The 13,937-nt window shown below is 35.0% G+C and overlaps 1 protein-coding gene across 1 annotated transcript in view; it reads right to left on the minus strand.

Moving 5' to 3' along the window:
- Positions 1-242: 242 nt before the first annotated feature.
- LOC119529475 (UDP-glucuronosyltransferase 2A3-like) overlaps positions 243-13,937 on the minus strand; it is a 42,887-nt gene continuing 29,192 nt past the window's right edge. Inside the window, exons 2-6 of the mRNA XM_037829920.1 lie at positions 12,719-12,867; positions 10,073-10,204; positions 7,484-7,571; positions 6,802-7,021; positions 243-2,077 (exon numbers count right to left, since the gene is read on the minus strand). Coding sequence (XP_037685848.1) covers positions 1,798-2,077; positions 6,802-7,021; positions 7,484-7,571; positions 10,073-10,204; positions 12,719-12,867 — 869 coding nt within the window. The 3' untranslated portion in view covers positions 243-1,797. The remainder of the gene's footprint in view (positions 2,078-6,801; positions 7,022-7,483; positions 7,572-10,072; positions 10,205-12,718; positions 12,868-13,937) is intronic.

Consider the following 13,937-nt stretch of genomic DNA (forward strand, 5'->3'; position numbering starts at 1 on the left):
CTAAAATTTAATATATAGCAAAAAAGAGCCCTTAACTATCTTCTGTGGTACAGTGTTAATAATGTGGCATGAACAGTACATACCACAAGGCCAAGATGAATCTGATTCTAGTTGATTTCAAAATACAGTGGACATTGAGGGGAAAGGAGAGGGGTACCTCTTGTGTGACATTTATCTGTGTGCAATAGGTGGCCAGTCTCAGAAACCACAGAAGAAGGCTGACAGTATGCAGGTCTCAGTGAATCTTAGTTTATTGCTGCCTTCTAACCGCAGGGAACATACAGAGATTAAAACAAAGATAAACACCTTTCACAAAATATACACAATTAATTCAAAGCACAAAAAATTAATTCAAATCCAATATCAATAGGGATCACTCAATATTTAATTTAATAAATGTATTTTCAGCATTCAGAAAGAGTTACAGAATTGATTTGCACTTTTAGTCACATACACAATCAGGAAGAAATACATTTCCCATCATAGAGTTATTTTTATAATTGTAGTAAGTTCCAAATATACCCCATGAATGTATAAGAATTTCAAAACTTTCACCATTTAGAGGCAATTTGTCTTCTTAACACTTTACAAATTCCTGAAATTAAATCTTTAAGTAGGTACCTCATTAGGATTATATGAAAGTAAGAGTAAGAATTGCAAACTTTAATAGATATGATAAATTAATTAAAATTGACTAAAATATAAATTTTTGCCTTAGCTTAGAGCTTTACATTTATAATATTTAATGTACCATATTCTCAGTCAAGCAGGTCACCCAATCTCTTATATCCTTAGCAAAATGAGAATAATTTGAAGAGTTTCCCTTTGTAGAAGATATGGACTGGAAAACAATACAATGATCATATTTTCAGTGTAAACATTTCTTCCTTTTCTTACACTAAATTATACCTTTGATTATATATAGTAATAAGATATTAGGAATATTACTGATTTTTAAGTTTAATGAGTCAAAAATTAATTCCAAGTTTTTCAGATGTACTTTTGGTAAAAAAATTCATAAAATTAATAAATTACTTTAATGTTTTTATAACATTTTTCTCCCAAAATGATATGTTCACATTTAAAATGCTGATGATATTCTGTCCTTGAAAAAAGGTAACAATTTGTTGATTCTCTCTATTGTTTGAAAGCTGTGCCAAGAACTGGCCATTGCACATGAGAATATTTTTTGTCTAAAGGCAGAAATTTAGGCCATGATATTCTGGATAAGCTGTATAGAAATATTGTGAATCTTTCCTATTGCAATGACTGATCAGAGTGAATATCAACTTATGCTCTAATATCAGAAACATGTGGAAAGGAGAAGGATTGTTTTTACTGAAAACATCATTAATTTCCTCATAACAAACTAAGCTTCTATGATGTGTCCCTGATTTGTGTGGTGTAAGAGAACTTGTGAATTTTACCATTCTGTGTTCCCTGCATCCATTGAATTCCGCTCACATATGTGCTCACCAGGAGACAGCATATTGCTAGTCAGCATATCACTTAAGGTTAAAAAATGAAGATATTGATTTTATGAATAGAACACAGTAGAATTATTAGTGTCCCTGTGTCAAGAAAGTGGGAGGAAGAAGGTAAGGTCTCCTGGGAAAGATGAAGAAATACTGAGGCACAATCACTACTTAAAGAGAGTCAAACTCTTGGTCTTGCCACTAGACTAGGGAAGTAGAATGGGAAATTGGAAAAGAAGGAGGTGAGATGTTCTAATTAAGCTTGTTGTGACTAGAATAAACAAGATTGTCCCACTTAGGCATTTGACAAATTTGAAAGTATCTATTCCCTCTTTTTCTTCGTTCCTGCTTTACTACATTTTTGACAAAAAAACAAACAACCTTTTGTGACCAAGAATATAGCAACTGCCACACAGGCCAGCAGGAACCCAATGACATCCAGAGAGTGGTACTGGAACCAGGTGAGGTCGTGGGCGGCTGGCCTGAGGTGCTTGGCTCCTTTGTGTCGCATAACAAACTCGATCCAGAAGACCGCTCGGTCCAGAGGCTTCATCGGCTGATCATGGTGGATCCTTGATAACCTCACAGCATTCTCTTTATAACTGCAAGGCAAATACACACAGAGAAATGAGGGTCTTTTCTCATTACATATGTGTATGAGATGTATGTCATCAAAGTTATACAAGACCAGGCCCATAGAATTGTTGAGGAAAACATTAATTCTTGCTGTGCATGTACTTTCCTGGTTATATAACTTTTTAACAGGTATAAACGGAAGGTGAGGGAGAAGTATTTTCTTAGCAGAATGTGTGTGTTTGAGGAGAGAGAAAAAGTGGAATAAGCAGTTGTGAAAATATACAATAGTTTTTCCAGGATAAAATAGTAACACTGTATGAACTGTAGTCTCCAGGACTATTCCAAACACAAGATGGTTAATAACCGAGATGTTGGGAACAGGTCCATTGAAAGTTCATAAGTGCATCTTCTAATTTCTCACTAGTTGAGGAGGGCTGACACAGGAAACTGGTGGTCAACATTACTGAGTCATTTTCTCAATGTCCAAGATCATGACACTGTGATACTTCCTGCTTTGCACTCACTTGTGTGTTTCTGATGCAAAGGACAGTGTCTCTTTTAATAGTACCAAGATAGAATGTACATAAGACTGATTTAAGTGGTTGCATGTCCATATACATGGACTTTGAATTTTAAAGGTAAACATCTTCTTAGAATGAAGGCCTCTAACAAAATTGGGAATTGCAGCAGCAATAGTCATGCAGTTAACCTCTCCAATTGTTTCTTCAGAACACAGGACAAAGGTCTCTGTATTTGAAAGGCAAGATATTTTTCTCTTGAAGTTTCCTGGTGCCTGACCCAGAAACTGGAGGTTTGCCTTTGCTTTGCATTGGAGGTAAAAGTTCCAGCCTAAAGACGTGAATATTAGAGAACAGGGGCCATTCAAGATGAGGTATCCAGTTCCGGGTAGGATATTCTTGGGCCTGGGGTGGAGGGAATGTAGTTCTCATTCATGAATGAACATGGTATTCTAGGTCCAGCATCAGTGACTAATTAATTTTGTGTTTCTTTTGAGTGTGTAGTGAGAAAGAATTGTCATACTCTCACAAATGGATTGAACCATAGGTAGGGTCAAATGGTATTCTACATGAGTCAGCATAATACATTTATTATAAACTATAGTGATGATGAAAGCCTATCACTTGAAATTAGATTTTTTTTCAAAGTTTTGTATTTACAATAGAGATTCACAATTGTATATACAATACTTGATTGAAAAAATGATATATGTGAAACCAAGTAACATTAGAGTATGCCCTTCTGCTACTGCAGTAAGATAATCAAGGCTCATGCTCATATTAAAACTGCTTATTCTCTTTTACTAAACACTGTCTTAAACTGATATTGTATAATACCTTAATCATTGATATAAATATCATATATTCAATGCAATGTTTTGTGTTTCTTAATACATTTATGGAGTGAAAGAATGGACCATAAACACAGGGACACACACACACACACGCACACGTAAACACTATCCCACACTCTTGTGTTCACCAATAATTTGAGGGATAATGTTTTTGGTTTAGGCTTTACATAAAGGTATTTTCTTGGAAAAATCTATTAGTCCAAATGAATTAGCACTGTTTGCTTCAATATTATTCACATTCAAAGCATTTTAAGAAGCATTTATTATAATGATGTGGAAAAAAAAAATCACACAACAACCTGCTATGATATTTAATAAATTGAACATTTTCAACAGCTATCAACTGAGAGAATGGTAATAGACTGATACATTAGAAATCAGCTACAACATTTATGAAAATCCAAAAATCATAGTAAGACATGCTATATATCCTAACTCCCTACCATACTCCTGAATTAGATTTCTATAATTTCCTGAAAATTACAACTCTTAGATGAATATATTAGTATGAGTTTGTTGACTGAAATATGGATGTGATGGAAAATGAACACCTGTGACTGATTCTTAATGATTGATCCAAGTCAAGCATTGTCTTCTCTATTGGAAATTAATTCACTGGCTTCTTAATCTAATAAACCCTTGTAAAAGGACATTAACAGATGGCTTCAAGAAGCCAACTTCTCTTTAAAAAGCTGCACAAATTCCAACTGAGATCATCTTCTCCTCTACACCCTGAATTTCAGCTCAGAAAAGTGAATGAAATATTTTATCCACACTTCAAGTTTGGGCTCTGAAGAAAACATAATTGAATCTGAGATAATAGAATACCAGTGTAAATATAATGCACCCATAGAATATCAGATCAAATGCTTTTAAACCAAGATGAAAGTGATGACCTGAAACCACAAAATCAGGTACACATTAATCTTGAAAACAAAAATATGAAAGATTACGAGTGCAGTCAGGCATAATATAAAACTCAAAGAAGAGGGCATTTGAAGTATTATAATAATGTGACATTAAAGTATAAGAGCTCCAATACCAGATGACAAAGCAACAGGAGATGATAAAGGGTATTGGAGATTTATAAAAAAAATTGTTAAAACATAACACTTTACAAATTAATAGAGAAATTAGAAAGAACATGCAATGCTCAAGCAAAAAAATGTCAATTTACCAATTTTTAGAGAATATATAACAGAATGATCATGAATTAAGAAGACCAAAATTGATTAAAATAATTGCAGAGAGAATAATATAGGAGTACAAAGCAAAATACTTCAACATTAGGAAAATGAAAACTGATTTCCCTGAAGTAGAGAATAAAATTTGGGACAAAATGTTATTCTAATATATAACAAACGAAATTCATGAGGAGGAAAATTTAATTATTTATTATCTTGGATCTGCAGTGTTCTCAGGACATACCGTATCCCGGGGGCAAATGCATGAGATGATTCATAAAGATATATCACAATTAATTTCTGAACTAGAAAAGATACTTTTTTCCAATCTGAAAAAAAGGACTCTAAGAAGAGAAAATAGTTAGACAGTTCTCAAAATTCTAAAGGAACATTTCAAGTCAGAAGTCTATGAATAATATTTACAAATTTCTGAAGGAAAGAAAGTGAGACCCTAGTATATTAACTTAGTGGTCATTCTCACATAAAGGGAACAAACATACATTGCTAAACATCATCACAGAAAATTGAAATCCATGACTCTTTATTGGAAAAACAATCTATATAATATAGTCAGACAAGAAATCAATCCAAAAATACTTTGGAATAAGGAATCTCTAATTGAAGCACTGATAGTGAGTATTGAATACTTCAAATATACCAAAAAGACTTAACAAATGTAAGGATAATAAATGTAACATATTAACATATTAAAATTGTCATATATGCAATACAAATTGTGAATTATATTACTCTCATAGCAGTGATTTAAATGATGAGTAAATTTAAAATTCAAGGAAAATTAAGATTTAGGATATTTACTTAAAATTCAATAAAACTTCATGTAATTTGAATTCATTTTATTTTAAATCAGATGATATAACATTTGAAATCTTATTCAATATATAGAACCAATAAATATTCAGAAAATTATTAATTCATCTACATCTCTCCTCCTGTAATATGTGCATAGTGATGAATGGTTTAAATTCTTTTAATGATGATCACTTCAGAATGGTTAATATCAGGCAGATTATCTCCTCTGTTCCTCTCCTTACTGAATTATTTATAATGTATAAATTAAGGTACATATATGTAACATATTTGTGTTTACAAAAATACACAGATCTTTCTGGAAAAAACCTTAGAATTTATATGAGCCATAACATCATATAATCATTTTGAAAAATATTTTAATGGAATATCTGAGGTCTCCATTTTTTATTTCAATTTCAGTAAATTGCTTAGTTTGGGAAATGAAATCCAAAAGTGATTTTCATATTTGTCATATTACAGTAGTTATTTGAAAATAAAGCATGTACAAAAATTACATTTTTTTAAAGAGTCGACTAAAAATAATCCTTTGCTTTGTTCCTTCCTTCCAAGTGGGGCTTAGCTCACACACTGGGCCTTTGGAAAGGTCACTGCAAGCTACTAAGGACTGTCTACCTTGGGGTCAGGCTTCAGTGCAGGGCCTGGGGGCTGCAGGTGAGGCGCCAGGTGAGCCAACATCTCTCTGCCTGCTGCTGAAAGCTCATCCCCAGGGTTTGGCAATGCTCCCTACCTGAGTCAGGAAGGTGAGGGCTGAGGGGTCTGCAACCTCCTTGAGGAGCTGGTCATAGCCCAGTTGGGGGTGGGGGTGTGTGTGGGGGGCGTGAGGGGGGTGGGGGGTGGGGACTTGAGCCTCCAACTCTCCATGTATAGGACAACTGGCTGTATGAATTACAGATATGTTAACATATCAGGCTTCTGAGTAAGCCCTCACTGAAGAGTGTTTCTGTGGATAGAGCACAGATCTGCAGTGTTGGGCTGTGAGAAGGGGTGCACTGGGACAGAGGCCTCCAGAGAAGTGAAGCCTGAGGCAGGGGTCCTGCTGTGCCTGATCCCCAGGGTCTGAGGTCCTTGTGGCTAGGAGAGGGTGGAGATGCTACAGATCCTGTACCATCTCAGACTTCTTCATGTACATCTCAGAAATTATTGTTTACTTTGAAAGCAGACAGCAGTCCTGACAGGGCAGGCCCAGTGTGGAGGGTGTTCATGGCTGCATTTCGAGCATTTTCAGGGCCCAGTGTGGTCCTGGTAAGGGATGAAGGGAGGAGATGGGGCTTCAGATCTTCCTTCCATGTTAACATTGGACATTTTCTAAGATGATGTTTAAAACATCAGTGGTGACCCTTTAGAGAGCAGCTGTACTTACAAAGGTTCATTAATGACTGTTCTTAAGGCTCTGAGCAAATCTGCACTTGTCATTGTGTTCATGTTCATGCCCACAGCTGCTCCTTTGGCCTTCATGTGCAGGATATTATCCGGTTGATCACCAAAGAAGGGGATTCCCACCATAGGGACCCCGTGATAAATAGCTTCATAGATCCCATTCATTCCACCATGAGTGACAAAAGCTTTTGTTTTGGGATGACCTAGTTTGGGAGAGAGGTGAGATGTGGGGAAGAATTTCATTACAATGTGTTAACATAATTTCAGAGAAAAGGGAAAAAACAGCTGAATTAATCACTCAAGAAGGAAGCATTTTCTATTAAAGGTAAGCACATGGCACATTGCTAGCACAGAAAATTGCAGCCAAGGCAAGAATGACCTAGCACCTTTGCATTTGCAGGCAAGTTTTGCTGGATTGATACTCTCTGAATTGAGCCAGAAACTTGAAGTGTATTAAGTCTGAACTGAAGATACACTTAAGTCAATCATAGGAAGCACGTATCTATAGAATTCTTGGAGAATTATTGTACTATATCTGCTTTAAAAAAGTAAATAAACTGTGAAACTTTGCAATTATTAAATATGACTGGAATTTCTTTGCTCTTAAACAGTTGCTCAATTTATCCTTCATGCAATTCTATAGCTTTTGTTCCCCATATCCTTACCAAGAAGATCATTCTGGGGTATCCAGTCATAGAGTCGAGTATTGGCTCCTAATGTGGCTGGTTTCTTTCCTTCGAATCTCCATAAAACCTGCAGGAGGGTATGAATTTATTTCAAAACTAAAACCCCAAGATGATGGCATTTTAAGCCTTTAGAACCATTTAAAAATCACATAATCATAGTTATCCTACTTCAGGTGATAGAAGAGTGGCTTCTTTGCAATCAGTGAAGAAAATAATAGGATTGTCTGAAACCACTTATTTATTTAAGGGATTACTCATGATCTATTAGGTATTGTATTATTATTTTGACAGTTATGATTTAGAAGATTTTGATAGTGAGATTTCAAGTGAAGAATAAAAAAATTAGTACCTGTTTAATCAAAAGTATGGGGTTAAAATTTTTGCAGAAACCATGGATATCCATATAAATTTAAGTCACTGGGCCATACTCACTCTCATGTTTCAATTTTTGTTGTGTTTTCACAAAATCAATTTGAATTATGATCTATGAGCTTTGGATAATGATTATAGGAGCAAAATTGGAAAATAAATATTTTGAACAATCAGGGTTGGAAGGTAAAATTTATTGTGGACAATATAACTACTGCCTAAATACATCCTAACTCTACTTAAAATTTAATATTTTTCCACATATAATTTACTTTATATTTGGTGTGTCCTTATTTGTATGATTGGTTTCCTTTCTTTCTCCCTTTCTTAGTTCCATCCTTCCTCTCATCTTTCTTTCATTCCTCCCTTTTATCATTCCTCCCTCCCCCTCCCTCTTCCTGTCCCTTCCTTCCTTCTTTCCTTCCTTCTCTCATTCTTTCTTTCCTTCCTTCCTTCCTCCATAATATTTAAAAAAAGATTTGACATAGGAGTTCTTTGGAGGATTTAATTTTCTGAAGAATAACTTAGTGAGTGTAACTTTTATAGTCTCAGACAGGGTTCCAGATAGTCTTAAAAATTTTTGAAAATTGCACTTGGAAAGTTATCACTTCTATTACATGTATGTTATAGTTCACAATGAAAAAAAAGATTAGAAAGAGAATGAGAGGGGAGAGGTTTGCTTTCATTCCATTTTTAATGAAGATTCTTGTTAGGACATGAACGTTTTGTTACATGTTTTCCACTCTTCAGGAAGTCTGTAAGATTAATTTCAGATTAAATAGTAAAGAAAGGTAATAGATGTCCTAAATATTTAACTGAAAATACTTAAACACAAAATCAAAGTTTTAACATACTCAATATAGAAAAAGAAAGAGCCCTCAGATATTCCATGAATAGCAGTATCCAAAGTGTTGAAATATAGAAATGTAGTGACAATTTAAGAGTAATTGAATATCATAAGTAAAAACATGTGTATTGTTTGAAGATAGTATTAAGATTTTACATGGTTTTTGACTGTAGAAAACTCTATGCAGAAAGACCAAATGAATCTAGACTGCTACTTCTAGCTCAACTATATGTTGATAGAGTCCCAAGAATGCCTAGAGATGTGGAGCATACTCTTGAGCATAATTCCTCCCTACTTTTAGTCATTTCTGCTCTCCCTTTCCCAGACCTTGAAGCTAAAATACCTCAGAACATTTGTGAGTAGTCAGGCCAGGCCTTATTTTCTAATACTGAAATGTTAGCGGGGACCTAACACTTTCATGTCTATTGCATATAAAATACATGACTACAAAAATATATTTCCCCAATAATTCCAAGGCCAAGTAAACAAATGATCAACTGTTCTTAAATTCAGTATTTTAATATTTGATGAGTTTTTACTTAATGCTCTGGTAGTTATGCTAATTGTCTAATGAGATCCTACATTCATCTCAAGGGATCATTTGTGACCACACTCTCTTTCCAGTTGTTCCAGTAGCAGCCTGTGGTGACTTGGAGCTATGCCACCCAGAGAAACCCATTCCAGTGGGTGTGAACCCATTGTAAATAGTACCTTTTGATAAGGGGACTTCATTTATGATGTGGCCAAACTGAATCAGGATGGTTCTTAATCCTTTTACTAAAGTCTGCATAAGTAGAATGAACTTAAGATGGAAAGAGAGAAAATCACAAGAAGTCAGAAGGCAGTGGAACCCAGAGAAACTAGGAGAGGCTACCATATGCATCGCCATGTGATAGAAAGGCCAAGGATCAACAGTCACGGACAGCTATCCCCGGAATGCCAGTAGTCTGGGAGAAAGCATCACTTGTGACTTCTTTACTTGGAATTCTAGTCTCACAACCAGGAGCCAATAAATTCCTGCTGCTAAGTCAAGCCATTGCATGTTGTTTGTTTTCACAGTTGGGAAACTAAAACAGTTCTTGGTACCTGCAAGTGGGGTGCAGCTATTACAAATACCTAAAGGTGGAAATGGTTTTGGAGTTGAGTAATTGGTAGGCTGGAAGAAGTGGAATGTAATTGATAGAAGAAGATAGAATGTTTTGAAGAGACTGCTGGTAGAAATACGGATGCAAATGTTCCTTCTGTTGAGGCCTTAGAAGGAAAGGATGAATTGGTTATTGGAAATAGAAAAAGAGGTGATCCTTTTAAGAAAAAAAAAAAACACTGTCCAACAAGGTAAGGGGGGAACTAACCTTCTGTGGTATCTGGGCAAGGGCAGAGGCAATGAGATTGACCATTTCTTCTGTGAGGTTTCTGATCACTGTTCCTGTAGAAAACACCACAATACCATCTTCTCCTGAGCTCTGGACAAATTCTTCCATTTGCTGCAGAGAAAAAAATATCTCTATTACAAAGGTACAGCATCAAAGGAAAGAAAATAAAGTTCCCCTACATTTCTTAACTTGAAGATTCAAGTAAAGTGTAAAAAAGATTGTTATAAAGTCTCCATTAAAAGTAGAAGCATCTGATTCTTTAGGAGGATATATATCCTGATACCTATGGCTTAAATATATAATCAGTGATTACTAGGAAAGGAATTAAATCAGATCATTATAGAAAAACAGTAGATGATAAAGGGGTAGTTCTTTTCCTGATTAATGGAAACTGTTATTCCCCAGGTTTAAATTTAACCACTGAATGGTTTGTAAACTTGTACAAATATTACTTAGACGCAAGCCCAAGGAAGGGTCCTGAAGTGGGCTTCTGGAATTTTCAGCAAGCTATTTTTCATCCAATAAATTATTACCAAATTTATCATCTTTCCTTTCAGACAGAGTTTCAGGATTATTTTTCTTGTGTTTACACTTTCCTGATTAATCAGGTTAAGAAGAAATTTGTTAGAAATGGAACATGTAATAATTTATTTTGAAATCTGATGATATTGTTAATGCTGCTATACCACAGAAAATATTATGAAGCAGTGCTTCTTTTCCCTTGTAGAAAGCTCCCACTTGCATGGAGCACTGCCTTCATGCCTTAATTTGAGCCTTACCCCAGAACTGATGTGTAATTCCCTTGACATCACTCAATTACACTTGTACTAGTTTGGCATTGCAGCATCTGGTCTTGGAGCCATTCACTTTATAATTTATGTGAATACTATCCTTTAAATATGTGTCATACATTCCCTATGCAGCTGTGTGTAGCACCTCTGGAGTTACCATGTTCTCAATTTACAGAAATGAAAATTATCCAAGGAGAGGGAATATATGAAGTGAAAGTAGAATGCCATTTCTAAGCTTGCTTAATGATAGGGGAATATCTCTCAAGCCACAGAAATTGATGTTTTACTATTTCGATTCATCTATTCCAAATAATTGCATGTGTGTGTTTGTGTGTATATGTGCTTGTGTACAAATGTGTATAAAAAATACATATGTGCCAGTTGAATTCTGAATCTTGATTTCTCTATATCCCAGCCTTATTTTCATTTCTGTATTCCCAGTGTTATTTTTCTTTTGTGTATGCATTGATTGAGATAAATCATTCATTAAATTTATAAATATTCATATAAGACTGTTCAAACTTCTATATTAATAGGTAAATTGAGTTGGAAAGGGAATACTTTTCTCACTCTTGCATAACTTATATATGTTTTTGTGAAATCATGAGATTCATGTGGTGTGTTTGTTTGTATTAGGAGGAAATGGAGGTGGGAGGCTGGGGAGGTGGAAGGACAAACAATAGTGTGTAATGAGAGATGATCTAGAGAGCCAGGATAATGTATCTTTCTCTATCTGTAGTTGGATAGTGGTTCATTATCTCTTATAATGCCAGCTCTCAATAGAGCTTGATTTATAACTATAATTTCACTAGTAACAAAAGAATATTCAGAATCCTGAAATGAAACTTCATACATCAGTATGCATCTGATCAAAAAAAGGAATAAAGAAGTCTCCTGGAAGCAACATCTACCCTTATACATTCCTAAAGAGGTTTTGCTGTTTTCCCACAGCCCAAGTAAATAGGTTTTGTATTCTTACTACCTATTGATAATTAAATCAGTATTCTTATACTTAGCTGTTACTCTCTTTGATTCTCAACACTGTTACCTTCCAACCTTCTTGACACTCTACATTTGTACTTTGGTGTATGGTATACAATTTTCTTTTTCACTACAAAAAAAATCACTCTGATAAGGAGCCAATCCTATATTTGGGTATCTCATTTCTATGCATTCTACATGATGCTGATGAAACTCAATGAATTTCTACTGTCCTCTGCTGAGTTTGAGACCTTGTACTAACCAAATGATTTTTAGAAAGCTCTGTCTGAAAATTGCATTGTCACCTCACAGTGATTAGGTCCATAATGGACTCATCCTCCTCAGCTCAAAGAAGTTTTCCACTGAGTAGAAAATTCACCAGTATCCAAATAAATTCTAAGACCAAAATTGAGGAGTTGGGAAATTGAGGAGTTCTCATGGAAGCCCCATTCACCCTCAACACTACCTATTTTCCACCAAATCTGTGGAATTAACCCAAAGTTCTTCTGAAAGCAATTTATCTCTTTCCTATCATGGTGAATACCCTTGTGCAGAACTCTGTCATAATTGCTAGTCTCCCAGTGATTTCTGTGGTTCTAGCTTCCTGGATTGCCAATCCATTGTCTGAATGATAGCCACAAGGACATTTTTAAGGACACCTTCTGCTTAACATTTCAATGTAAAGACCAACAACACAGGTAACAGCACCTGTGACCTGCAAAATAGAACTGTAACAGCAATCTAAAGTTATCTAACCCAAGTATCTGCTAAGGAGGCAGTGCACTTTAAAAGAAAATAAGGATCAGGTATGGTGTCATAGGGTATATAAAATCTTCCAATTTAATAGACTTACCTTAGGCAAAGGCTTAGCAGGCTTGCAGTGCAATCCTCCAACAAACTCAAAATTAGGTAAATATGGGCGAGGATATTCAGTATCCCAGTATGTTCGGATTAGCCAAATTTCAGCTTTCCCCATAGACTCACATAATGTAGTGGGTCTTCCTGGAGGATATGAAGAATGGTGGTTTGAAGAATTAACATAAAAGGTAAATGGAAACAATTGTACCACTAATTTTCTGGTAAGTTATGAAAGGCAAATTAATTTATATCCTCTAGAAATTCATGGGTTTTGTATGTCAAAAATGGGGATGAATTTGAGCTCTACTAAGGAAACAAGGAAAGAAAGAATGCAAATTATAAAGAAAGACAGGAAGAAGAAAGATGAAAAAGAGGGAAAAAATGAAAAAAATAAAGGATTAAGGAAGGATGGATAGAAGGAAGTGAGAAGCAGAAAGAAAGAAATGAAGGTAGAAGTTGGAAGAAAAAGAAACAGACAGAGATAGAAAGAAAACAATGAAAGACAGGGGAGAGGGATGAAGAAAGGAAATCTTTGACAGAAAGAATTGCTATATGTCAGTGTACTATTACCACAATAAATTCAATCAAAATATAACCAATATCCAAGATACTGATGAATTGATTACTCATTTTTTAAACCTCTGCTTACATTAACTATGATAGATCAGCAACAACATATCTGTCCAAAATTACTTCTCAACAGTTTCCAGTATCCAATCCAGAATATACTCTGCCTCATGTGTTTGAATGATCCCACCCGTTACAGTCTCCACCTTATCATCCTTAGTCAATTCCATCATTTCTATTGAAGAGCCACTGTTTTCCTAATAAGTTCCTGTGTAATTCACACTCACGTTGGCCCTCTTTTGGATTTAAGGTACATATGAACATAACATTATCACATACTTACTTTAATTTTGTCTTAAATTGAAGTTTTTTTTTAAGGGTGATATTTAGGTATTATTCTTAAATTATATGCAAAACAGCTACATTTGCAAAAATAGCAGTGAAATTATTTCAGTATACAGAAAACATACTTTGTAGAAAGTCAGATGGTGGTCATATAAATGCCAGAAGGATAGTATCTTTTTAGAGCCATCATGTTTTAGTGTTTGGAGTATGCCTGAGGTAATATAGTCCAACAAGTGTTTTTGCTAATGAAGAAAGTTTACCCCAGGACACCAGGATTGAGATTTTTAGAGACTGGATGAGAA

Source organism: Choloepus didactylus, chromosome 3 (genome assembly GCF_015220235.1).
Source record: "Choloepus didactylus isolate mChoDid1 chromosome 3, mChoDid1.pri, whole genome shotgun sequence".
Taxonomy (NCBI): Eukaryota; Metazoa; Chordata; class Mammalia; order Pilosa; family Megalonychidae; genus Choloepus; species Choloepus didactylus.